Source organism: Agelaius phoeniceus, chromosome 12, assembly GCF_051311805.1.
Source record: "Agelaius phoeniceus isolate bAgePho1 chromosome 12, bAgePho1.hap1, whole genome shotgun sequence".
In the NCBI taxonomy this organism is placed as follows: domain Eukaryota; kingdom Metazoa; phylum Chordata; class Aves; order Passeriformes; family Icteridae; genus Agelaius; species Agelaius phoeniceus.
Genome location: NC_135276.1, coordinates 9,637,603 through 9,662,089, shown reverse-complemented (window position 1 = coordinate 9,662,089; position 24,487 = coordinate 9,637,603). Strand labels below are relative to the sequence as shown.

Sequence of the window (24,487 nt, the reverse complement as noted above, 5' to 3'; positions counted from 1 at the left end):
AACTCAAATTTGATTTATTTTGATTACTGTTTTTGGTCTCAAACACTTAACAGAGAGCTTCTTTTTTCATTCTTCTCAATATAAGTAAATTCAGAAATAAGCCTGAACATAAAGGTGAGGGTCTGAAAACCCCCAGCCCTGAGAGATGCTTGGCAGAGGCGTGGTGTGCCTGGCTGCAGTGCCCCGAGGGTGCTGTGGAGGGGGAGCTGCCGGCCCTGCCTGCAGAGCTGCCAGGCTGCACTGCTGGGTGTCCCTGGCTGCAGCAGGAGCTGCTGCTCAGGGGCCTGGGGGCACAAACCCCCTGCAGTTGGCAGAAGGATGCTGTGTTGGTGGTGGGGCTCTTGGTGTTATGCAGGCAGATTGCTCACAAATGGGGTTTGCTGGCTGCTCTGACATGCACCAGGAATTCTCCCAAAGACAAAATGCATATTTTCATAAAGAGGTATCAGAGTTATGTTTTCCCCCTTGCCAGTGGGTCTGTACTCAAAACGTGGCTCCAAAGAAAGTGCATAGAAAAATGAGCTTTTAATTTGTCACCTGCTGCTGTACCACCCTGTCCTCCTTGAGATGCCAAGTTGTAAATGAGGTTTTTGTATCCCCACACATGGCCATCCAAGAAATGTTCTCTGTTGTAGCAGTCAGTGGCACAGCTGAAGACATCAGACTAGTGGCTTAAAACCTGCTGCTGTCTGATTGGCATGAGCAAAGCCAATGTGGGGCAAAACTTGAGCAAACAAAATGGCAGGTAAAGAAATTGCTGTCTCCAGTGGCTTTGGAGGTCCTGGCTGCCTCCGGAGCAGGAGCTGCTAAAACCTTTCTGTCTCACAGTGTTTAACAACTGTGCTTCCTTTTACCTTATGCTGTCCCTCAGAGTGCCATTGGAAAACTCCCTTCAAATGAACCTTAGAAAATGCAATATTGTTTCTGCAGGTCTTATTTGGGAGAATAGTGTCTTGCCAGGCTGCGTGTGCGCCCTTACACCCTGCCTGTTTGTCCAAGCACTGGGGGTGGTGCACATGCCAGCTGTAAATTCTTGTCTCCTAGCAAACCTCAAACCACCTAATAAAAATGTTGCTTGAGGTAGCCACCAAGAACTTGATTTTTAATTTATGCCTAGATGATGATGGTTTCAAGGGAAAATAGCCCAACTGTGGGACAGGCAGGGAAATTGCCATGATGATTCCTACATATCTGTAGCCTAAGAAAATGTTGGTGAAGTCCCTCTAGCAGCTTTGTTTCCCTTCCTATAGCATCTGTCCCACTGTGGAACTTGGGAAGCTTGAGGATTTCCTCAGGTTGCAGCCTGAGTAGGATTTCCTTCCCAGGTTGCAGCCTCTTTACTTGTTTTTTCCTCCTTTGAATCTTTGCTGGTTTAGCTCCTTGCAGTTAGGGAGAACATGGCCACAACCCTGGAGGTGCCTCCAGGGAAGGAAAATGGCAGTGGAGGATGGGGCAGGGTGAGCCTGCCTGCTGGTAGTGAGCCCAGAGTCCAGCCTCAGCCACTGCTCAGCCCATGGTGGGAGCTGCTGAGGCCCTGGCAGGGAGGGGATATGGTAATCCTGCTCTTTTGGGAAGGTGAAGGCAGTTGGCCCCTTTATTAGAGGGAATTTATCTGCTTCTCTGTCCTTCTTACTATCTGTTGCTGTCTTGACTCGATTTTCTTTTATTGCCACATCCCAACAAGTTTGGTTGTTTTCTGAAGATTTTCTTGATTTGATGTTGTCATGTTGGAAAAACACACACCAGTCCCTGGATTAAATACAATCTGGAAATTGGCATTTGTTAAACACTCTGTTCTGGAAGGGAGCATGGAGGTGAACCCTGGTTGGTTTGAGGCTGCCATTACCTACACTCAGCCTGTGAAACTGCTTTTTGACTCTTGGCTGCCTGGCCCAGTCCCAGGGCTGTGCCCACTGCTGCTCCAGGTGAGAGCAGATCTGATGGGGTTCATTCTCCTTCTGTTTCTGGATTCCTGTCCTGCTGCCTTCCTAGCTTCCTGCAGAGCTGATTTGACCTACCAATTCCCCAGAAAAGTAACCCTGTAGCTCTCTGCTGGCCAAGCACAGCTCTGGGGTGTGTTAGGGCAGGGCAAGACTCCTTATCAGTGTTTGAGTTCCACTTTGGGTCAAACCTTTGTGGAAAGAGCCTCACTGGGGAGGCTGGCCCATGGTCCCTTGTGTGGGAAGTGGGGGTGCATGTGTATCTGCAGGGGGCTGATAGGGCAGGTTGTGAGCCCCCTGAGACTGTGCCCAGCAATGATGGCCCCTGAAGCAAGTGCTCAAATCCATAGTGAAGCACAGGCTGCAAAGGAGTACAGCCTGAAGAAGTTCACTGGAAGTTATGAAGAGTAGACTCAAGTTGTACAAGTGCTTGCTGCTCTCTGCCATTCCTGGCACAATGATATGACCCGGCAGAGGTGAGCTGGGGAGTGCTTGGTGCTGTGCCCCTGCAGTGGCTGGATGCTGCTCCTCATCCCTCTCTGGATGGGGGCCCAGGCAGGCAGGCAGCTGTGCCATGAAAGGAATGCAAAGCAGAGAAGGGCAGAGCTCCTGCTGTGGGCAGGGACAGGGCCCCCGGACCAGGGTTCAGCCAGCACCTTTCACTGCTCCTGTGCTGGGGAGTTGCTGGCAGCAGCCTTGTGTGAGGCAGCATTGCTGGGGAACAATTTTCTTCTCTATTCTAACATAGTAGAAATAATGCCACTAAGAAATTAGGTTATGTATCTCAAGGGAAAGGGAGATTTGTTATTCTGCTTTTAGCTTGCACCATAGACTGTGTCACCATGAGGCCCACACCACCAAGTGGGTGCTTGTGCTAATCCTGGCACTTAAGTGCCAGACAGCTCTTTGTCAGAGGCTGTTCTGTCTCCTGTGCTTGGGTGACAGGAGATACTGTGGTAAATTCCAGCTCTTTTAGCTACTTTATAGTCCGTTTTCTTAGGGGTGGATTTTGACTATGGTTGACTGAAATGGCACCGTGTCCTGTGAATGTCCTGCCCGGGCTAGCTCATGTTCCTGGGCTTATAATGTCACAGTGGCTTTGTGGAGGACAAAGCCTCTGCTGCCCAAAGCACTTGGTGTCCTTGGGCCCACGAAGCTGGTGGCCAGCCTGGCCTCTCTAGTTGCAGCAGTGCCTTGTGCTTGTTTGTGTTCTTACTGGGATAATTTCTGATGCAGCAAATTTTGCTGGCTTTCCCTGTTAGGAAAGGAGGATCCCTCCTCCCCCTACCTTCCTCCCCCCTTCCCCCCATTTGCTTATTTTTAGTCACATGAAGTAAAAGAATTGGTTGTTTGCCAAGATGAAAAACCAACAAACAAAAACCCCAAAGCAACCACAACATTGTACCTTTCCTTGCGTTTAAAAAAACATTTCCTTGTAAGTGTAACTAATGATGTGGGTTTTTCATAGAAGCCTGTGATTCAGTGTTAAACCAATAGCACATCAAAGAATAAAAGACTGGTTTATTGTGTGTTTTCCTATTTAATATTACTCTTGTTCAGATTTTGGAAAACTTTGTGGTGTGAAAACATGAAAAAAAATTTCCTTCTTATAAAGGAATACAGGAGAATGAGATCTTTAACTCAGCATGCTTGTGCAATAGCATTGGTTGAGCTGCAGTCTGGGCTCACAAACAGCCTTACTTAAAAAGCAAGGTTTACATTTTATAAATATTTCTGCCTCTCTTTCTCCTTCTTTTGCAATACCTAACGTACACTGTCTGTTCTGCTGTTAACTCCCTGATGCAGAATTCCTAAGTTTGGGCTAATAGAAAATTTGGAGGATTCTTCATTATCTGAACCTCTTGAGAAATACCAAATATGTTCCAGTAATTGTGGTGTAGTACAACAGGGAGTCACACTGGCAGTTTGTTGGAAAGGGTTTTTCCTGTAGTTATGAAAACCATACAACTATTAAAATCCCCAAAACTGAAACCACTGGGATTACTCACATACTTACAGTTAAGCGCATGCCTAAAGGTAGATAGATTCAGCATGGCATTTTTGACTGGCATTTGATTCCTAGCTTGAGAATGAGGAAAAAAACCCCAAACCATTCCTCAGTTGCTTCAGTCCTGTGCAGCCTTTTTATTCTTTATTTACATGCTGGTGTATGCTGGGCTCTGGTTCATGACAGAAGCACCTGGGTTTGCTGTAAAGCAAATTATTGATAATAAGGAAAGAAAAGTTTGCAAAATAATACTCCAGGCTACTAGAAGAGACTTGGAGTCAGATTTTTTCCCCTTCTGCCTCTGCCATGGCTCCTGAAAGAATGAGCATGTGTCAATTTTTTTTCTCCCTCTCTCAATGTTTTTTATGTCAGTAGTATGCAAAGAGGATATAACGTTTGCCTTGGAGAGTAGAGTGAATTTATTAAACACTGAGATGCTGGATAGGTGAAAGTGAAATGTAATACTGATGTTATGGCTCAGGTCATAATATTTGGATTTGCTTTGTGGTTGTTTCATTTTCCCTGTTATAGATGATGTTTTTGCTGTTAACTCTGTTGTATAAAATCGAAAGTGATGCTTGATTTCTAGATCCAGTGTAAGGACTTCTTTCCTTGCTGTACAGCCTTTATTGAAAAGGTGCTGGTTGCCTTGCTCTTCTGTCCACAAGGTAGCAATAGTTCCAGCTCTCTGTATTTCTCAGTTTCTCTCTGAAAAACTTTCTTCTATGAAATATTTTCAATCTTTAATATGACTTTCTCTAGGTGTGTGCCTACAAGTGTACTGATATATCACCCTAAGCAGTTAGCTAGCCCGCCTGTTCTTCTTGTGAAACTAAATGCATTTTGCAACTATGAAACTGTCTAAGCAATTTGCTTTGAGCCAAAATTTGGAAATATGAAGGTTGTCGAGGGTAACTAATGAGAAAAATGTTTTTGTTACACTTCTTTAAAGAAGATTCATTTGCACAAGTATCAATGTGTGGGGAATTTAATTTTAAAACCAGCCCCAGCCACTTTGTAGAAAAATATAATGCAGTACATAAACTCATTTTAGACACTACTTATTCTACTGTGTCCCATTAGTTGATGTTTACACAGTGCTTTGAAAATGTAAAGCCCTATAGAAGTGCTTATTATTACTACATTATTATTATTCTCCCTCTTGAAAAAAGACCCTCTAGGGAGAGGGAGACTTGCTCTGCATTTCTTCTGTGGTGCAGAGCCCACAAGAAGTATACCCACTTGTTTTGGTTTGTGCATTCTTCCCTCCCCATTTCCATGCTTTTGGAAAAAAAGTACTGTGTTTTAGAGATTAGAGCTTTTATTTAGTTTATGCTGGGTAGCTACAGCAATGAGAACATTATTTGAAGGCATATAAAAATCTTAAAATAGCTTTTTATTACACTCTCTGCAACAAAGTGAATCACCACCCTGGCATTGGCCCCTGTGGTTTGTGGGTGCTGGGGCCCCTTGCCCAGCCTGGGCACTAAGGGATAAGCAGCAGCCAGTGATGGTGCCCTTTGCTGGGCTCCTTGTGATCTTCCTCCTTCCACAAAGTCCTTCTTGGACCCTTGTGGGCCCATGGACAGAACTTGTGAGTGAAGGGAGTGCAGGAATGGTGCTAACAAAGCCTGAGAAGAATTTCCCTCCTGTAGGGAGGAAGCACTACAAGTTTTTCAGCAGGATCAGAACTGCTGTTTTTCCTTCTAACCTGTATCACTACAGAAGGACAAGATTTCAGTTTAAGTTACTCTAATCCCCTTTATTCCTTGCCTCATTATAATGAGAATGGCTTTTAGTGGGCAATATTAACCATTTGCATCCTGAAACTTGAGAGCAGTTCTCTTTGCCTCCGTGTTATATATACTGTGCCTTATCATGGTGGAGGCTGTAATCATGGCAGATGAAATTTGGAGTTATTTCTGCCTAGGTACCCCTAGGCTTGCATTGTCATAAGGTGAAGGAGCAGTTACCATAATCCTCCTTTAAGTACAGTGTGGAGCTTTCCACTCCACTCCTACTTTTACCTTTGTTCCACTGTGGTTGGGTGCTTTGGCCCCTGCCTGGCTTCATGTTGGGTTCCCTGCAGTGCAGCAGCTCTGCTTCCAGGATTCCCAGCCCATCTTTACAGTCAGCTCCATTTTGGGAAAAGGAACAGAGGAAAGGGAAAGAGTCCTTGAAAATGTGAAGGAGGGCATAGTCTGAGGATATTGTTTATTACACAACATAACCTGACTTAGGTTTGTCACTGAATTTGGCCCTTGGTTATGTCACACACATGGCCACTAAAAAATGAGGTCTCATGCAGCATTTCAGCCTGGCTTCCACCAGAAATGGGGTTTTACACATGTACCCTTTGCTTTGAGCTGGGTGTCCCCAGGCAGTAGTAGGGGATGCTGGTCAATGGTAGCTGTGGTCCCAAACCTCTACAAACAACAGCAGGGTGAAGGAAGGAGGGAAAATCTGCTGAGAGAGCTGCAGTAAATGGTGAGCAGCTCATACAGGCAAATGCAGTGTAGGAGAGGCTGCAGTATGTGGGAATGGGATGTGGTGACAGGTTGGGCTAGTCCTGGCCATGTTCAGAGCTTCCTTTCCTTTATTCACTTCAAGAGATAAATAGTTCAGCTGTGACTGACAACAGTTCCAGGCATTGTCTGAATTAAAACTGAAGTGTAAGTGTGGTCTGATAACTCACACCCACGTATTGTGTTAGCACTCGTTAATGGGTTCATCAGCCTTGTCTCTGCAGGTCTCATGCTTTAGCTTCAGAGAGGAAAGCACTAGGCTGCAGGGAGGTGCAGGGATGGGATGGGGCTGGCATTGGCTGGGGGCAGCAAGGGATGGGGGAAGCACTTGGTCCCTTAGTTTGCATCCCTCCTGAAGCTGCCAGACCTGAAATAATGGCCCAGGAAATTGGCCATGGGCGAGTTTTGCTGTGCTCAGTGCCCGGGGACTTGTCAGTGTTGGGGAAGTGGTGAGATGGATTGGCAAAGGCTTGCATCCCTCCCTGCTTAATTTCTTTCTGAATAGCAATTAATTTGGGAGTGGAAAAGTATAAATTCTTATAGACTGAAAGCTTAAATTCAGAATGAAACCCACTTGGACACTGGTTTGTTTAGTTGATTGCAGATGAATGCTCAGAGAACCTGGGGCAGCAATAGGTATATGGATTTGATATGGTTAAAAAGGACAAAAAAATTCTACAATTTCTTGCCTCTTTTCATTTGAGACAGACAAGTTTGTAGAAACCTTGTCAGTGAAAGCAGTGAAACCTGGCTCTAGGTGATACCCAGCACAACCCCTGGGTAATGCAGAGCACTTCCCATACCCCCAGAGTAGACATGGTGTAGCTGGGAAAACTCCAGAAAGATCAAATGTACCTGCCTTAGCAATTTGCCTTAGCAAAGGTGGCTACCTGCAATGGAAGTCCTCAGAACCGCATTCAAGTTTCCTTGACAGGGCTCATCCCTTTCCCTCTGGGTGTCATTTTCTACTTGTGTTTTATTGACAAACATAGAAATGACAAAGTGTAAATGAAGGTGGCAGTCATCAGCCTCACTGTGGCATAAATCATGGCGTGCAGGGTTGGGGCCCAGCTCTGTGGGATGGGGTGGCTGTCACTGGTTCCTCAGTGTCCCCACCGCTCCCTGAGGACAGGGGATGTCCCAGACTCCCGCCGTGCACACCGCGTAAACGCTGAACACAAACAGACACGAAGATACTCCGGGAACACAACCGGTTTGTGTGGTGGCATGGGAGAGCAAGCAAACCCCCCGCAGAAAGCGCAGCGCAGCTGCCCATCCCGGCCAGGCCGGCCCCCCGTGTCCGCGCCCGGGGCCGCTGGGCAGCGGGCTGGCTCCGGGCCGTCCCCCGCGGAGCGCGGCACGCACAGCCCGGGGCCGGGCAGATGGCTCCTCCCGGCCGCGGGGCCCCGCTCTTCTGGGAGCGAGCCCCGCTGAGACTGCAACAACAGCAACCCGGGAGCCGGGCAGATGGTCTACTGCCGGCCGCCAGGATAATTGCATCAGCTGGTTACTCCTGCAGCCAGCGGAGCCTCCTATTTGTACCGCTCTGAAATGATACTGATTTGTTTTCCTTCTTTTTTTCCTCCCTTCCATGCCTTGTTTAAATGTATATAATTTTTGTGAGGGATGGGCCGAGGCCGGGGGGCGGCCATCTGCCGGAGGTGTCGGTGCTGGGGTCCGTGCGCCCGCACACACCCGGCCGGCCGGGGGGCACGGCTGCGGCCTCCTGCTCCTGCACCGCGTGTGTCTCGGAGAGAGGAGCTGGACCAGCACGACCCTTTCCAGCCTTGGTGCTGCACTGCAGTCTCAGTCCGTGTGCAATACGTCTGCCAGCCTCTACCTAAATTGCTCCACATAGCCGAGCTGCCGCTCCCTGGAGCACGCCAGCCCGAGGTCTGAATACTGCAGCAAACCCCGCGGGTCCCGGCTCGCTGCCTCCCCCTCGCTGGGTCGGCACCTCGGCGCTGCTGCGGCAGGAGGGCTGCCGAGATGTCCGCCGGCGCTGCTGGAGCCGCTCTGCAGCCCTGCTCGCTCGCCTGCCACCCTCGCTCCTCCTTTTGGGCTCTTGCTTCACAGACAAAAGAGCTGCCTCTTCTAATCGGCGACTCTTCTGTTTACAGGGATTGCTGACAGGTGTGGGCTCCGCCGACTTTCTAAGACACAAAATATTTATGGCGGGTAGGCCAAGGGCCCCCGGAGATGGCTGATGTCCCTGTGTTGTGTTCCCAAGAGTCTCAGAGCTTCTGTGCGTCTTGCTCTGGGTTCCATGGGGTAGGGGCCAGGAACGATGAAGTGGCACCTGCTGTTTGCTCTGGTTTTAGCTCACAGCATGGCACAGGTAGTTGCAGTAGTGCTGTTCTCAAGTTGCTGCTGACCCGGAGGTCCTGTAATCCCTAATAGTAGTAGGATTAGGTTTTTGTCCAGCCAAGTCCTCTTTTCCTTTTGCTTTTCATTTTTTTTCTACTTTTGCAATACTTTATGCCCCAGCTGACATACATTCTGCCTCCTCCATTGACCTTTGCCTGGGTACTCCAGCTCCTAGGAAACACTTGCCCTTCTTTTGGGAGAAGCTTGTCAACCTGGCCCTCCCCTCTATGCTGTTGTACCTGCCCCTTTGCCTTTTTTTGTGTGCAAGATTGATTTTTGTTGCTCTGAGCCTGTGTCTGGGCCCCTCTGCTCTCATTAAGCAGACAAAATCTCTCACTTCACTTTCTGGGTGTACGACTGATTTCTGTGGGGTAATTTTAAGACTTGTGTTTGTATCTGACTTTTCCACTGGCATTAAATGTGTGAAACTTGCTGAGTTCAACTGGCTGCTGTGTAACACTGCTAGTGCTGAGCTTCCCATTGGTGTTTCAGAGAGGGATGGGACATAGGGATGCACCAAGGGTTCTTAAAGCACCTGATAAATTTAATCTTTACAAATGGAGAGGGACTGGCCAAATGACACAGCTTGAGTTGCTGCAGTGCTGTGGTGGGTTCAGCTAGCAATGGGGTGGTACCAGTATAAAAATGCTGTGTCCCAATTCTGTAAAAGTCTTTATCTGCCATAAACTCCAAATCTGCAGCTGCTGGTGTTAAACCAAAACTTTGCAAATCTCCTGTTGGGCTCTTCAGGATCAGTTCTTGTTTCTTATTTTTCCTTAGAGTCTGTAGGTGTGCATAATTATATGTATTTTTGAAAGCTCTAACTATGCCTCATTTAAACTTCTGCAAGCATCTTTGTAAGGTCAATTAAATGACTACAGAAGAAAATTATCAAAAAATGAAACAAGGGAAATGTGCATTTACCCAGATGGGGCTTGCAAGCCAATCAAAATGTTGTGTTAGCCCAACAAATAGGTTATTTAAGCAAAGTCCTACCAACACAAACATAGGAGAGTCAAGGCTAAGTGAGTTTTGGAGCAATACAGGATGTGACCCTCTCAAGTTCAGTTATCAGGATTGCACAGGTTGAGAAGATGGGCCTGATTTTAAGGTATACTTGCAAATGCCATTAGAAGGATCCTGATAAAAGCACTCTGAGCTGAATTTTTCAAGTACTCCCCCCAAAATTCAGTTTGGGGTCTGAACGACTGCACCACTGGGTTCTTTTATTTACACAATTTACTTGAGTAGTGCCAAAAAGTCAGTAACAGTGAGGCTGGTACAGCTCTAAGAGAGGGGGGATGTGGTGGTGTACCCTGAAGAAGGCACAGGGGAGGGTGTTTTCTCCTATGGTCACACGTGTCCAGCCCTGGGGAGGATCCAGGCAGGAGTGGCTCTGCCCACCCTGGGCCTGGCAGGGCTGTGACCTTGTTCCTGGCACGGTGTGGAGCAGCATCCGGCCCTGGGACAGGGGACAGGCCCCAGTGAGAGCCAGCACCAGGGCTGGTGGATGCACTGAGGGCTTTGGAGAGGAAAAGCACTGATGCACTCACGGGCTGAACACTGGAACTGCAGTTCGAGAACTGATTCTGCTGCACTGAATTAAATTCCTATTTAATTTCCATCGAAGTTAAAGGCAAAACTTCTAAGTAGCTGGATTGGCCCAGTGTGCTCACAGTCCCTCTGCTGCTAATCAAAAGCAATACTCTGTTGCTAATTTGAGAAGATTTTTTTTTTTTTAAAGTAGCTTAAAACAAGAGGAAACTGTCACATCCTGAGTGATATCCTGTGTGCTACAGCAGTGTTCTTACTGCTTAGTGATCAGAATTTCAGCTTAAGGGAATGAAATCCAATCCCTGTAAAAATTAATTTTCTTTGTGGAGATCTTGTACTATTGCACAAGGTATTTTCTGATGGCAAAATGCAAATCTAAAATCTATATCCAAGTGAACAAAACGATTAATTAAATTAGCTGACTGGAGGAAATTCAGAAGACACTGAGTTGTTGATTTGATTTTAGTAAATTCATTTTAATATGTGAGATTACATTTTTAATACTTGAAGTTATCAGTGTTTCACAGTGCAGTTAATTATTTCTCAGACTGTATATGTTCAAGACCACAGATTTGGTATCCAGTGCTGCCTGAGTGCTGCTGTGCTCTCTGCCATTGACTGCCCCCCACTCGCAGGGAGCTGCAATGCCCAGTCCTGCCAGGCAGCTTTGAGGGCTGCTACTTTTGATTTACATTTTTTAGCTTGGGGTTGTTCATGGAGGGCTTGGGCAAATGTCTGTCCTGGGCAGCACTGTTCCTGTGTGAGCAGTGGTAGGGAGCTCAACACTGAGCCACAGCAGGAGGAGATCTGAGCAACTTCTGGGGATGGCAGCAAAATTCCTGCCTGTGCCACCCAGGGCTGGGTGATTGTTTCTCTTTTATTTTCTTTCTTTTCCTTCTTTTATTTTTTTTCCCTTTATTTTGGCAGCCATCTGCTGTGGCCAGCTTCTTTGGCTTGGGGAGATGAGACTGCTGATTCCCAAAGTGGCCAGGAGGGAAGAAAGTCAACAACTTTGTCCCCTTCCTGCCTGCAGGGGCAGTGGGGCTGGCAGGGTGGCTGGCCAGGTGGGCGCTGGTGGCACGTGGTGCCTTCTAGCTTTGTACACCACAGGGAGAAAATCTGCCCAGCACTCTGGTTTGCTCATTCTTATGTGGTGTGAGCGGCCAAATGACAGAGGGAACAAATGGGAGTTTTGGTATCTTGGCAAAGTGCTCTGCGACCTAGCAGACATGCCCTCTTTGCACACCCAGAGCCAGAGAGGCCATCAGCCTGCACTGCTCCTGTCCCACATGGCTTCTGGGTGTACAGCACAGCAGACCTTGGGATTATTTCCCCAACACGAGTGAGCATGTGACACCAAAGGTGTCAATCAAAAAAATGCTGATCTAGCAGGTTTTAATTTGAGAGCAAGTATGTTTCAGCACTATTGTATTTTACCCCTTAGCTGTGCTAAGAGCTGCTGGAGCCCTCTGTGCTGACTTTGGCTGTGACACTTCTGTGTGACCATGGGCCTGTGAGTGGCCTTCAGCATCTCTGAGTGAGCCTTGCCTGTGGAAAGAGAGGCAACAGCTAAAATTAATTTGGCTCTGCCCACAGCATCAGGGGGTGATTTACTCCTATCTTTAGTATTTGAAGTCAAACTTAATGGAGATGGATATGTTGACTCCTCTCCTTAGTTATTTATTGCCTTTGCACCCTGGGTATATCTGTTAAGGCGTATATTTGCATTGCTACTGGGAAGTTTGCAGTATAGTTAATTTTTCTGGTTTATATTTGATATGAAACAACTACATAGCCTAAAACACCTGGAGAACACAAATCTTTTAGAAAGATGGTAAATAACATTTTTTATTAAGATAAAAAGAGCATTAAAAGGGAAGAGGAAGATGCTGCCCATGTTAATATAGATGTGGGTGAGTGTGTGTTAGCCCACAATAAACAATGCTGGGCATTAGCTGGGTTACAGGGATAGGTTTGGTGGATGCTGAGGATGTGGAGAAGGGAGGATGGTGAGCCTGGCTGCTTGGTGGCTGTCCCCTGGCCTCCCTGCCCATGCAGGCAGGGTCATGCAGCTGCCCCTGCCTGGCACCACAGTGCTGAGCTCTTCTTCCAGCACTTTGATTCCAGCATAGCAAGGACTACCTGCTGGGGAGCAGGGAAAGGGGCTTTCTGTCAGGTTACAAACATGGCTGTTTGTTCGGGTACTTTTTTATTTATTATTAATTCCTTCTTGTCTATTAAGTTGAGAGTGTAAATGTTTAGCAATGATAAGTGTTTAGTAACTTGAGACACTGTTGCAACTCTTGAAGGATGGTATTTCTGGTTTTGAAGCCTTCAGCTGTTGGAGCAGGATAGTGTAAGAAAACTCATCTGCCCCAGGTGATTATCCTGCCTTGCCATCCCAGCTGTAGATTTGGGTGACAATGATCCTTTGTCTATTTCAAATTTCTGCCTGGCAGGACCAATTGTACATCTATAAACCATCTTATTGGAAAAGCCAACTGTAGCCAGGAAATGACTTTTATGTTTTGAAAAGTATTTGTTGACAGTGTAGAACCTGATTGCTAAATAAAAAATTCTAAATAGATCCCCAAATCAGATGCTTTCTCTAGGAAAAAAAAGAGGTTGCAGGTATGTGTACAAACATACATAAACACCCAGATATATTTATGCTGTGAATCTGTGATAGCTCCTAAACCAAACCCCAAACAAGTTATGTTACCAGATGCCTGGTTGGAGACACCACTGAGCTGATACATATTGGAAAAATACTATTCTGGCTGGTTAGCACAAGAAATATCTATGTTTGGGATATCTTTAGCTGTTTTCTTAAGATGTGGTGAAAATTATTGGTTAAAGCTTTGACATCTAATAATGGTTCACCCTTCCATGCAGGCATATTCACTTTGACTCTTGAACATCTGTCCTTTTCTCACCTCATGCTGGACACACAGACAAAGGCTGTGGGTGTTGTTCAGGAGTGATAATGTCCTGTGGGGGTGGGTAGAGGAAGGGATGCCGTGAAGAATATTTTTCTCCTTGGGTTTGTGTGTTTAAACATAGATCACCAAGAGCTCTCTCAAAAAGTACAATTGTTCTCACTCCCCCCCTCATAGTGCAGCCACCATGCTGTGGATGAGTGAGGCTGGGTGGTCACAAAGTGTATTTATAGCCAGCATTTCCTGTTCTTGTCCAATATGCAAATGTTAGATTTAATTAAAAGAGAAGTAATTTTTATTCAGAATTATCTGTGCCTCTAGAAACAGAATGACTTGAGGATTAAGCTCATGATAAAACATGAATGATTGAGAGATTATTGTATTGGGGGTTTATTTATTTATTCTCTTTAGAAATGAATCTTCTGTCAGACTGAGTATCTCAGCATTGTTTTCTGCTTTCCTTGCTCACTGGGATCCCTGGGCAGGACCTGCTCCTGCAGAGGAGCTGAGTGTCCCCAGGTAGCAGAGATCAGCAGTGGCACCACCAGTGCCAACACCCTCTGCAAGCAGGAGGGCAGCACCACCCCTGCCAAAGATGTGCTTCCTCCTCCTCCTCCTCACGGGTGCTTAGGAGAGGCTGAAATTGGCCTAATGAGGGTGGGCAAACAGGAACTGCTTCTGGGAAGCAGTGGGAGGATCCAGACTGATAAATGATTTCAACAGGATAAATACATCACTTTCTATCAGTCTCTTCTCATTTGGGAGCAGGTCCATCTTTTCTTCCCTTCGTTAAGCTCAATTAAGTGTAGAAAGACAAGATCCACCCTTTTCATCTCAAAAGTTTCAGAATAAAAAATTAGGCTGATAGGTGAGCTCTTATTTTTCCTGTCTGTCCTGTGGGATATTTTCAGAAAATGTTCATAATATATGTTTAAGCTGCTTTCCAACTCTCTGGTAAATGATTTTACTTTTTAAGCTCTCAAATTTTATTAAATTTGAATTTTTGTTCTCATTTCAGTCTATAGAAGTGCAAAAGACATTTTTGAAACCATACGCTTTCTGGCATTTGAAATGAATTATTTCCAATCCCTATTAGGTTAAAAAGAAATAATCTGACTTACATATGTGAGTCAGACTCCAAGATTTAGGAAAACATAGAATGCAGGAGGCAATGGCATAAATAGTTGGAGACTAATTCCATGCTATGTATTTAATGTGAAATATTTTGTGAGCATGTGGATCCTATAGCTTGATCAAAGCTGTACATTATGCTCTGTGAATGAAGAGTTAATGTTAATAGCTGGGGTAAAACATGTTTCTAGCTTTACTCTTTTTCAACAGTCAAGTGAAAATTCTCCTAATGTTTTATTACAGCAAGAGTTGTATGATATTTTTTCTTTCTTGTTAAATTTCTGTGATGTTTCCACCCTCTCCCCCAGTGGCAATGTTGAATCTTGTTTTATAAGAGAAGGATCATTACATATAATCAAGTAATTTAAACAAACGATCTCTTAGCTCAAGGAGACATATACTGTAATATAAACTTGCTGAAATGAAAAGCTGCTGTTCCAAACCATCTCACTGTATTTTTTAGTTATTAAAAGCTCTCTCAGCCCTGGCTGCCAGAAGTTTAGGGTTTTTCACTGATCCCATACCTGTTGGCTGGTGTTTTGATGACAGCACACCAGTGATGGAGGTATTAATCTGCCTTGTTCCAGTTCAAGTGTAAAGGGTCTTAACTTGCTGCCTTTGAATAAGGTGGTACTACAGCCCCAGCTATTGCAGCACCCTGCTCCTAATGACCCTTCAGAGGTGCTGTTGCCTGCAAAGCCAGCTCTGGGTGGTGCTTTTCAGGTGCTACAGACATACCAGGCCTGTGCAAGGTGCACTGCTGCTGGAACAAAAGGGCTTTTTGAAAGATCTCTCTTGAGTTATAGATTTGGAATCAGGAAGGTTGTTTTCTTCAGATGTACCTGTTGAGAGAGAAAAAAACAGTGACAAAAATGTAGCCAACTTCAGCCATTCATTCCTGCACTTCCTCATGGGACTGACTGGTGGGACATCCATAGTGTGGGGAAAGAAGGGTGAAGCTGGAAAGGGGGTGCTGGGAGTGAGCTGATGTACTTCCTGCCAGCCCTGGAGTTGCTTTCCAAATTCTCCCCTCCCCTGTTGGTCATTTCAGAGTGTGTGTGTCACATTTCTGAGGGTGCCCAGTGAGCAGTTGGGCTGTACATCATTACCCTGCTGCTGCTTTTAGGATCTCGTTACTTCCATGTAAATAAGTGATGAGTCTGGTTAGAAGAGAAGGCTTCACTCCTAATTCCATTGATGCCAATAGCCCCAGACCAGACTTTTTAAAGCAATCTCCAGGTTCAGCTCAGTTGGGGTAAGTGAGGTTTTTTAGGTGATTTGTGGTCTTGAACAGCATTTATCATATATGCATAGATATGGAAAATACTTAATTTAATCAAAAGTGTACTAAAATTTAAAATGCAAGTGTGAGTGAATGTCTGTAGATTATTTTAAGACCTGGAGGTTTTTTTTTTCCTCAAGGTTTAAGGAATTAGAACAAGTGTTAGCTCTGTCAGGTGTTCTGTACCCTGAAAAGATGAACAAAAATGTCGAGGCTCAGTTCATGGTTCGACAGAAGCCACTCACATGTCCTATTTTTGAAAGTTGATTAGTAATTCTCTCGCCAAAATACCAAACCCTGACTTTTAAGTAGGACTTAAGGTGCTGTATAATGTTAAATACCTCAAGCTTTCTAGACTTTTATATGCTGAAGCAGTTGGTGAGCAGGCATAGAGAATGTGCTATTGCTCTGGGCACTCAGAAACCAACATGCTCACCTTGGTGCCAGGATGTCTGTTGAAGTGACCAGTGTGCAAGTGCAACGTTGCTCATACTTGAAGTAAAATATTCCAAGTTTATCTGAAAAGCTGTGTAAGAACACGCTCCATCCCCCTGAACTTGAATCCAGGAGATGATTTTAGTAGTCTGCAGGGAAATGCAGGCTGAGGTGTGCTCAGGGCTGCCTAGAGGCAGTGCAGGGAGTTAAGCTGTGGCACAGAGCTCACCAACAAGGTACCAGCACCAACCAGAGCACGAGGCAGCCTCTGGCATGGGCAGGGAGGGCTGATGCCAAAGGACTGCCAAGGGAAGAGCTGGAAGTCAGGGGCATGGCCAAGCCTCACAGAACTTGCAATGACTGTTGCACGTGTTTAGAAGAAACTTTTTGTCTGCTGCTTCCTAGACAGTCACAAAACCTTGCATTAACAAAAAAGAATGAGCTCACATTTTCAGACAGATTGCTTGCATGGTGGAGGAGGATGGAGGTCTGGGCCTTTATGGATGACAGGGCTGGCTTTCTGATCAATAGGAAGTTTTATATCCACTTGAGTGGCGCTCACCCTAAGAGCCCATCCCTGAAGGCATCAGCACGAGGGGAGCTTTCCCAGCACACGCCGTGCCCGGAACTCGCGCACCACGAAGGGACGGCGGCGGTCGATCCCTCTCTGCCACGCAGCTCTTTAGGCAGCTCGTTTGTCACAGGGCCTCAAAGTGCTTTCTGCAGGCATGCAGGCATGGCCAAAGCAGGGCTGCACCATGAAACATGAGTAAGCATGGGCCAAGTATGAACACAGCTTGCATTTACTGTACAATTTCCATAAGATTCTACCAGGAAATAAAAAAAAAAACCCAGCAAAATCTCATTAAGAGGGAAAAATAGAAGTGCAGGTAGGAAATACATTCAGCTGTCATAAAAATTTGTAGAGGAACTCTGTTTCACTGACCCTTTGGCTATGGATGAATTTTGCCTGGAAAAAAAAACATTAGTACAGCTAAATGGCCCTGTTTGTCCTGACTGTTAATTAATTATCTCAGCCTTTTTCATAGCACTTAGGTTGGAAGGAAGTTCTTTGTTTTAAAAGGTAGGTGTTTTTGTGCTGGTATTTTTTTTCTATTTCAGTTTGGCTTTTATTGAGGGAAGTAGGGCTATTTTCATTCTTCTTTCAAGCGCCACTCATTTAGTCCACTGAAATTTAAATACAAAACTTTATGGAAGTTGTATTTCTTAAGTAAACTTCTGTCAACATACAGGCTTGAGCCATGTGTGGAAACCCCCACACCCTGTTTCTGAGGCTTAGCAGCACTTGTAGGAGACAGGACTTAGGGTCTTGGCAGTCTTCCTCGAGACAGAAGACCAGAAATCAAAACAAGCAAATAAATATGACAAGGAAATGTTGCAGAACACAAAGCCCTGACAGGAACACTTGTAGTAGAGGAGCAGACACAATAATAGTTTACCTCCAAGAAAAGATGTTTTGACTTAATGTTATTCCTCATGGTCTCTGCCTGTAGGAGAGGGATTTTAGCAGCTCTGGAGGCAGAGGCTGAAGGGGCTGGTGGCCTTATGAAGGGGAATGAGGTGTTTGCTTGTGCTCTCTTTTTTTCCTGCAGATGCATTGGGTATCACTGTCCCAAGCATTGCCTTTATTCTTAAAATGGACCTTTCTTTTTCATGTCACAGTTGCACATTTTGCTGTTCTGTTCCTTCCTGGCTCCCCAAAGTTGCAGAAATTAGTACTAGTGAGACTACTCCAAAATACTCACTTGACACCTGCCTTGCATTTCTGTGTGGTGGTGTTGACACACGCAGATGGGCAGGGGACATGGGCAGAATGGACATGACCATGCAGTGAAAGCAGCTAAACCCCCCTCCAGGGCTGCCTGGAAAACTCTGTGGGCTCCTGGAGGAGAGGTTTGCTCAGGCTTGGGTTTAGTTTTGCTTTGGTTGCATCATGCCTGAATATTCACTCTTGGTGGAAGCAAGATAAGTACGTGTCCCTTCAGCATTTTATGAAACAAAGTAATGCAGATATCTATAAGTGAGACATGACATGAAGCGTACAGATAGTAAGTTTGGAATAGTTCTGGGAGTTAAGAATTTACATGTCTTTATTAATTATTAGATGTTATTAGTGAGTGACTAAGGAACTGGGAAGCTCTAAGCGTTCTTTTGAAGTAGTGTACCCAAATTAGGCTAAATAAATAAATAAATCTAAAAATGTTGGGGAATGTCTGCTCTAATGAATTTTCTAAATACACAAATCACACTTATTAAATCAGTGGATCTTTTAACTGTAAAAATATTATTACTGTTACACTAGGGAAATCCATTCAGAATTATAAAATATTTGGAAACTCTTTCTATGTTTCATTTCAGTGGAAGGGTTGTACATTTAATAGGAATAAAAAGAAAAAAGTATGCTTTGGGATAAAGTTTTAAAAGCCAGCTTTTCCCCTTTCTTTGTGTGTGTGCCAATTTTCAATAAGAACTGTGTTCTCCTTTTAGTGTTGTTTAAAAACTACACATATAACAAGATGTTGAAATTTCTTTATGGTATGTTAGCACTAAGGACAGGTTGTTAAGGGGTTATAAAAAATATTAGTTTCCACTTTATGGTGGTTGTGTTGGTTTTTCTGCAAATTAAATTTAATGCTACAAAGGGTATATGTCATACATGCAACTTTCTCTCCCTCATTATAATTTCTATCACCTTAATGCAGCCAACAAAGCCTGTCTTTCTAGTAGAAGAATCTCAGCTGGAGAATTCCCCTCAACCTGTGTAATAAAATTCTGCAGCAGAAAAGTGTGGGGCATCCACTCACGTGAATCAAAAGGAGGAGGCAGGATTCTCCATGTATTAGCTTTGCTCCTGCTTTTATTTATCCTTTTATCTATATTTCACTTTACATTTTATACTATTTGTGTTTTCCTTCATTGAAACATTTAAGCTCATGTACAAATAAGACAGACTTTACTGTTAGTGTTTAAGAGGCAGTACAGAAGAATATATTGTTCTATTATTAAAATACAATTTACGAACCAGAAATGATCATAGATGCAAATTTATACTTTGCACATTTTTTTTCCTTAATAAGAATATGTATATTTTCATCTGGGGAGAAAGCAGCATTAAAATGAGCGAGCCTGGGGAGCAGTGCCACACACACAGGCACACACACACACACACACTTGCATACACAAAAGAGCCACAGCCAGGGATTGCTGGGGAAAGCAGCTCCTACCAGTGCCTGGTGAAACCCAGCTCTCTCCAGAAACGCTGGAGCTGGGCTGGCCCGGGACAGCAGCAGAGAGGGAGCACTGACAGCCTGGGGTGCTCAGCACTTCAGTACTGGCCTTTCTGAGGAGGGGAAATAACGCCACTCACCACACGGGTTTTTTCAAGCCCTCCTAGCTCTAATTAAAATGGCTGGTCAGGAAAAGCCTCCTCTCTTTTCCTTTTTCTGTGCTACCTACACTGCAAACATAGTTGACTAGTGAAACAACTTCCAAGTTTGAAGGATTTGCAGTAAAAATTGGTGTATTTTTTTAGGCTGAGGTGTGGAAATCTGGTCAAAGACTTCTTTTCAGCTGTGATTAATAGCCCTGGGTGCTGAATGGGGTATTTGTGGAGGGGAGTGTGATGCTAAACAAAGTGTTTGGTGCAGCAGCTCTGCTCCTGCTGGAGCTCTCTGCAGCTGGGATGACGGCTTTAGGCATAATGTAGTAAAACCTGCCTTGAAGAATTATGAAGTTAGAGACTAAAACTTGTGTAAGACTAGAGTTGGTTGTGTGCTTTACAATTTCATCAGTGTCCCTCAAGGTAGTTGCTTGCTGTTTAAGTAATTTTCTGTTCTTTTTATCATATTTGCAAGTGTGAATTTTTCATCAGTATTAAACTCTCTACCTCAAACCTACATCTGAAAATTGGGGTTCCCTGCCATCTGGAACTGCTCAGATCCTGTGAAATAGGAGATGTTGCATTGGCTTCTATTGGGTCTGGATGAAATCAACAGTGGAAAAATAGCTGTGAAGTGGAACTTGATTTATGGTGATGAGATGAGCTGGAGAGCTGACATCAGCTCCTTGTCAAAGGGAAAGGAAAAGTCTACTTTCTGTCCATGGCAGTAGGGTCTGAAGGGATGTGGCTCTTGGTCTAGCCACAGCAGGTGGGACAGTGTTGTTTTTGTGAGTTTTTTATTACAGAACTGCAGGTGGTTGGATGGGTTTGACTAAGCAGAATGCAGAAGGGTGATCCCCATTAGTAGCAATGGGGAGCAGCCTGCAGTTTGAGGCAGGCTGTGCTCAGTCTGCTCATGTACCTAAATCTCTATGTGCTTCACAGGTAATGTAAGGAGCCACTGTGGCCTCACTGCTCATCTGCAGATCCTTGCTATCTGCTTCCATTCTTACTGGGTTTGGTTCCTGTTTCCATACATGTAGATTATTTTAGAACAGTCCCCTTTCTTTGTGTCATTAGCCTGTGTTAGGTGTTAACCTTTCAGCATTCTTATAAGGTGTCTGAATACGGGGCCAGCACAGGTAAATTTATTAGGTGTCCTGCTAATAGAGAAACTTTATAACCCTCATGTAAAAATATTGCTCTTCCCTTTCTTTCCCCTGCCTTTTTTTTTTTTTTCATTTCTTTTTTCTTCCCCAGAGAAGCAAAGTTTTGCAATAAATCTGACTTGGTGAGACCCTGCATTCTCTGTGCAAAGCCCAGTGTTTAAATTTCGTGATGTTTTGACTGGATTTTGAAACTTCATTTCATTGCAGCCCTTTTGTTATGTTCAGGAATCAGGCAAGGCCTTTCTGGCATCCCTTTGGCCGGTGCCATCCCCTCCAGCTGAACTCTGCCATGTGCACCTTGTCTCTGCCAGCTGCAAGTCTCAGGTCTGCTGTCTTCCAACACAGCCCCATGGGTTTGCAAACATTGTTTTGGGTGCCACCTGAGATTTGTGTATCTTCACTTGGTGTCTGTGCTCAGAAGTGCGTAGGGGGTAGCAGAGCCTTCACAGTGCAACTTCTAAACCTGAAGTTTGGAGGAAGGTGTAAGATATTGCAATTATTTGAGTAACACCTTTGTTATTGCACTTGCTGACCCACGTCTGGTCTGTTACTTGCATCATCACCATCATGTTGTCTTTGGGTAAGCTCAGCCTGCTTTTGGCATTTCTAGCAGATCAGAGGATCACTTCACAACTTGCAAATTTGACTCATGGTTTTGAAGCCCTGGCCATGAATTGTAGAGGTGTTAATCTTCCCTTTTGCTACTTTCCTTGCTTTGGTTTGGTAGGGTTTCAACATATAAACATTTCTGTCATCCAGTTGTATTACAAATGGAACAAGAGTATTTTAACCCTTGGTTTCTGAAACAAAATCTGATTTTATGAGCAATGTGGAGATTGCTGGATTCACCTGTTTTGTTTCACTTGAGCTTTAAAAGTGCCTGCTTACTCACAGTAGATCTATTTTTGAAAGAAGGTGCAGACACTATGGTGACAGTTGCCTTAGAAATGGATGTACCAATGCAGAGAGGAGGGTGCCCACAGGCAGCTGGTGCTTTGTGTTCCTGTCCCCGGGAGCTGGCCACCCTGTGCCCCATCTCCTCGTGTATCTCCACCTCCCTCACCACCCCTGCCTATGTGTGGTGTGGGCTGGGGCTCAGCCCAGCTGGAGCAGGTGAGGGCAGGGGCTCTGGGTGCTCCATCCATTTCCAGGGGAGCTCATGGCAGATGATGGGTCTGGGGCTGCAGGATGTCTGTGGGGCATCTGTGCCAGGCACCAAAGGGCCATCAGCAGGATGGGTTCCTTGAGCTGGGTAGGGTGCACTCCACCAGTCTCATGGCCAGAAACTCCAGGCAGAAACAGAAGAAGAAACCTCCAAATTCCTGAACATTTCACAGATTTAATTGCAATATGTAGTATTTAAAGAAAAAAAATCCACCTTGTCCTTTGGGGATTAACATTTGATGGCAAGCTATAAGAACCGTGAGAGTATTGATCCCAAATGTGTTATGGGGTGTGTGTAGGCCCAGTTTTAAGAACTACAAGCTTAATCTATTGCGTGTATAAGATGTTGATCTTGACTGCAATGTGAAACACTGACTGCATTTTATTACACCTAACCCTCGTATTTATTTACATAATAGATTTGGATGGGAAATATCTGTCTCCAGTGAAGTATGTGAATTAGAAACACAAAAAACTAAATATGAGCACTGGGAATAAATACACCCTGGCTTGTGAGTCAGGTGTGCAGTCTGTGGGAAGGGCTGTGATTAGCCATTATGTATGTCCTACAGTCTTTCTTGTCTCAGTGAGATGAGATTTTTATTTACAAGGCTCCCTTTCTCTGGCTGCAGTTCCATTAAGTTTTGCTGTAGCCTTGGAAGAGGCAGGCCCGTTAGCTGCACACAGATTTACTGTGCGAGTTTAAGCTAATGGATACTTATCAGGCAGGCTGTATTTGGTGATCGTCCATCATTTGCTCATTAAACAGTGTATCTAAGTGATTCTCATTTCCTCCCTGCCATGTCTGGAAAGGAGGAAACTAGACACATTACGATGGAATATTAATGTCCTGGAGGATTTAGCCACCCATAATTAGATCTCCTTTGCATAAACCTGCTACTGTTACCTTATTTTGTTGTTTGTCTTGTTCTCCTTAATCACCTTCACATCTTTTTCTGTTCCTAACGATCTTTTTTCAGTTTCCCTTTGTAATTCTGTCCCATTTGTCTTATCCTTCTCCCTTTTTTTTCCTTTCTTTTTTTTTCTTTTCCTTGACCTAGTGAGCACAGCAGTCTGGGTTTCCCCACTCCTCCCTCCTTCACACAAAAAGGCTGACTTTGCCAGCAAAACCCACAGTCTCTGCCAAGCCCTATTACTGACTTTGGAGAAAAGCAGCTAGAGAACTTGTGCAAATTTAGGCTCTGAACTAGCTAAATAAGCCATGTCAGTAAACCCTCTTGTCTTATTCCCTGGCCTGCTGGCTCATGAAAGGACTAATACATAACAGTCCTATTTAAGGTGGAAAAAACCCTTGTTGGCCAAGGGCCACCAATGGCTGGATCAGCTGCTCACTCAGGAGAGAATGGGGAGGTGGCTCCGGAGCTGTGAGCGATTGTGCCAAGGACCATGCCCTGTTCCCATGGGGGATCCCAGCCTAGAGCATGGGCAAGGAATGCACCATTGCCTCTCTGGGGATGCCCTGGTGTCCCAGTGCTCCTTCCCACCAGCCAACAGGGCCAAGCATTACTGAAGCTGAAGGGAAATGATCACACAAACAAAATGCCTTGTAAACACGGGGAGACCTGAGAGGAATCCTCTGGGGAAGTTGAATTTCCAAGGGGAGTGAATTGGCTCAAGTGGCTGGTATAAAGCACAGCCAGCAGCTTCTGCCAGGTACCTTTTTCTCCCCGAATGTTGGTACGGAGGCACCAGGGGGATTTCCCTTTCCTTTCTAGCTGCAAGGTACTGTAAATGCGTCGGGATACGCTCACAGGCGTCTATTCTCAGCTGACTGGCAAAGCCCCTCGAAACTGCTGTTTTCCTGCTGATTGTGAGGGTTTCTCTTTGCACAGTGGCGGGAGAAAGCCCCAGCTGCTGACAAAGAGGGGCAGCCTGGTTCCTGGAGGAGGCGATGCCTGGCTCGGGGCCGGCTCTGCGCCCTGCAGCGCTCCCGGGCAGCGGCTGCAGCTCTGCCGCAGCGCCGCTGCATTAATAACAAATGGGGCTGCTCCTCATGCTGCTACTTCTCCCCTGCTGCAGGGTTTTGTGTTTTGCAGGCTCTCGTCTCGCCGATATTATGGGGAATCTTATCAGGGAGCATCTAAGGAGGAGAGAGGGAAAGCCTTACAGCAAACTGGGAGGTGATGTGAACAGGAAGGGTTGGCTGGCTTCTGTTCAGAGTAGCCATTTCCAAACCTTTACCACTGCTAGTTGCGGTGGCAGTTCCCGGGGCTGTGCAGGGCTGACCCTCTCTGGGCAGCAGTGGAGCAGAGGTGTTCTCTTCTTTCAGTCTGCAGCTCTCCGAAGATGGGCTCTAGATACACGCAGGAAACACCAGGCTATTTAAAGTGTAAAGGTTATTAACACCCTTTGTGCTCCTGCCATGCCAAGCAGCTGGAAAGTGACTGCTTTACAATCCCCAATCCACAAAGTTTTGAGCATCCTCAGCTCCCTTTGACTTTGTGGAAATGGGAGCTGCTCTGCATTTTGCAGGATTAAGAGCACTGTATCAAATCCCAGGCTGCCAGTGCTGTGGGATGAGTCGTGGCACATGAATGGTGGTCGGAGGGGGC

The 24,487-nt window shown here is 45.4% G+C and overlaps 1 protein-coding gene across 5 annotated transcripts in view; it reads left to right on the top strand.

Annotated features, from left to right (window-relative positions):
• The window catches only part of ZNF423 (zinc finger protein 423), a 282,260-nt gene that overhangs the window by 66,111 nt on the left and 191,662 nt on the right, over positions 1–24,487 (top strand). Inside the window, exon 1 of one of the 5 annotated variants that reach the window (XM_077185132.1) lies at positions 23,427–23,481. The exons of 3 other annotated variants lie outside the window; for them this stretch is intronic. In XM_077185132.1, coding sequence (XP_077041247.1) covers positions 23,475–23,481 — 7 coding nt within the window. In that variant the 5' untranslated portion in view covers positions 23,427–23,474. Of the gene's footprint in view, positions 1–23,426; positions 23,482–23,523; positions 23,658–24,487 lie in introns of those variants that run through there. One more of the 5 variants, XM_077185135.1, reaches the window with a different exon arrangement.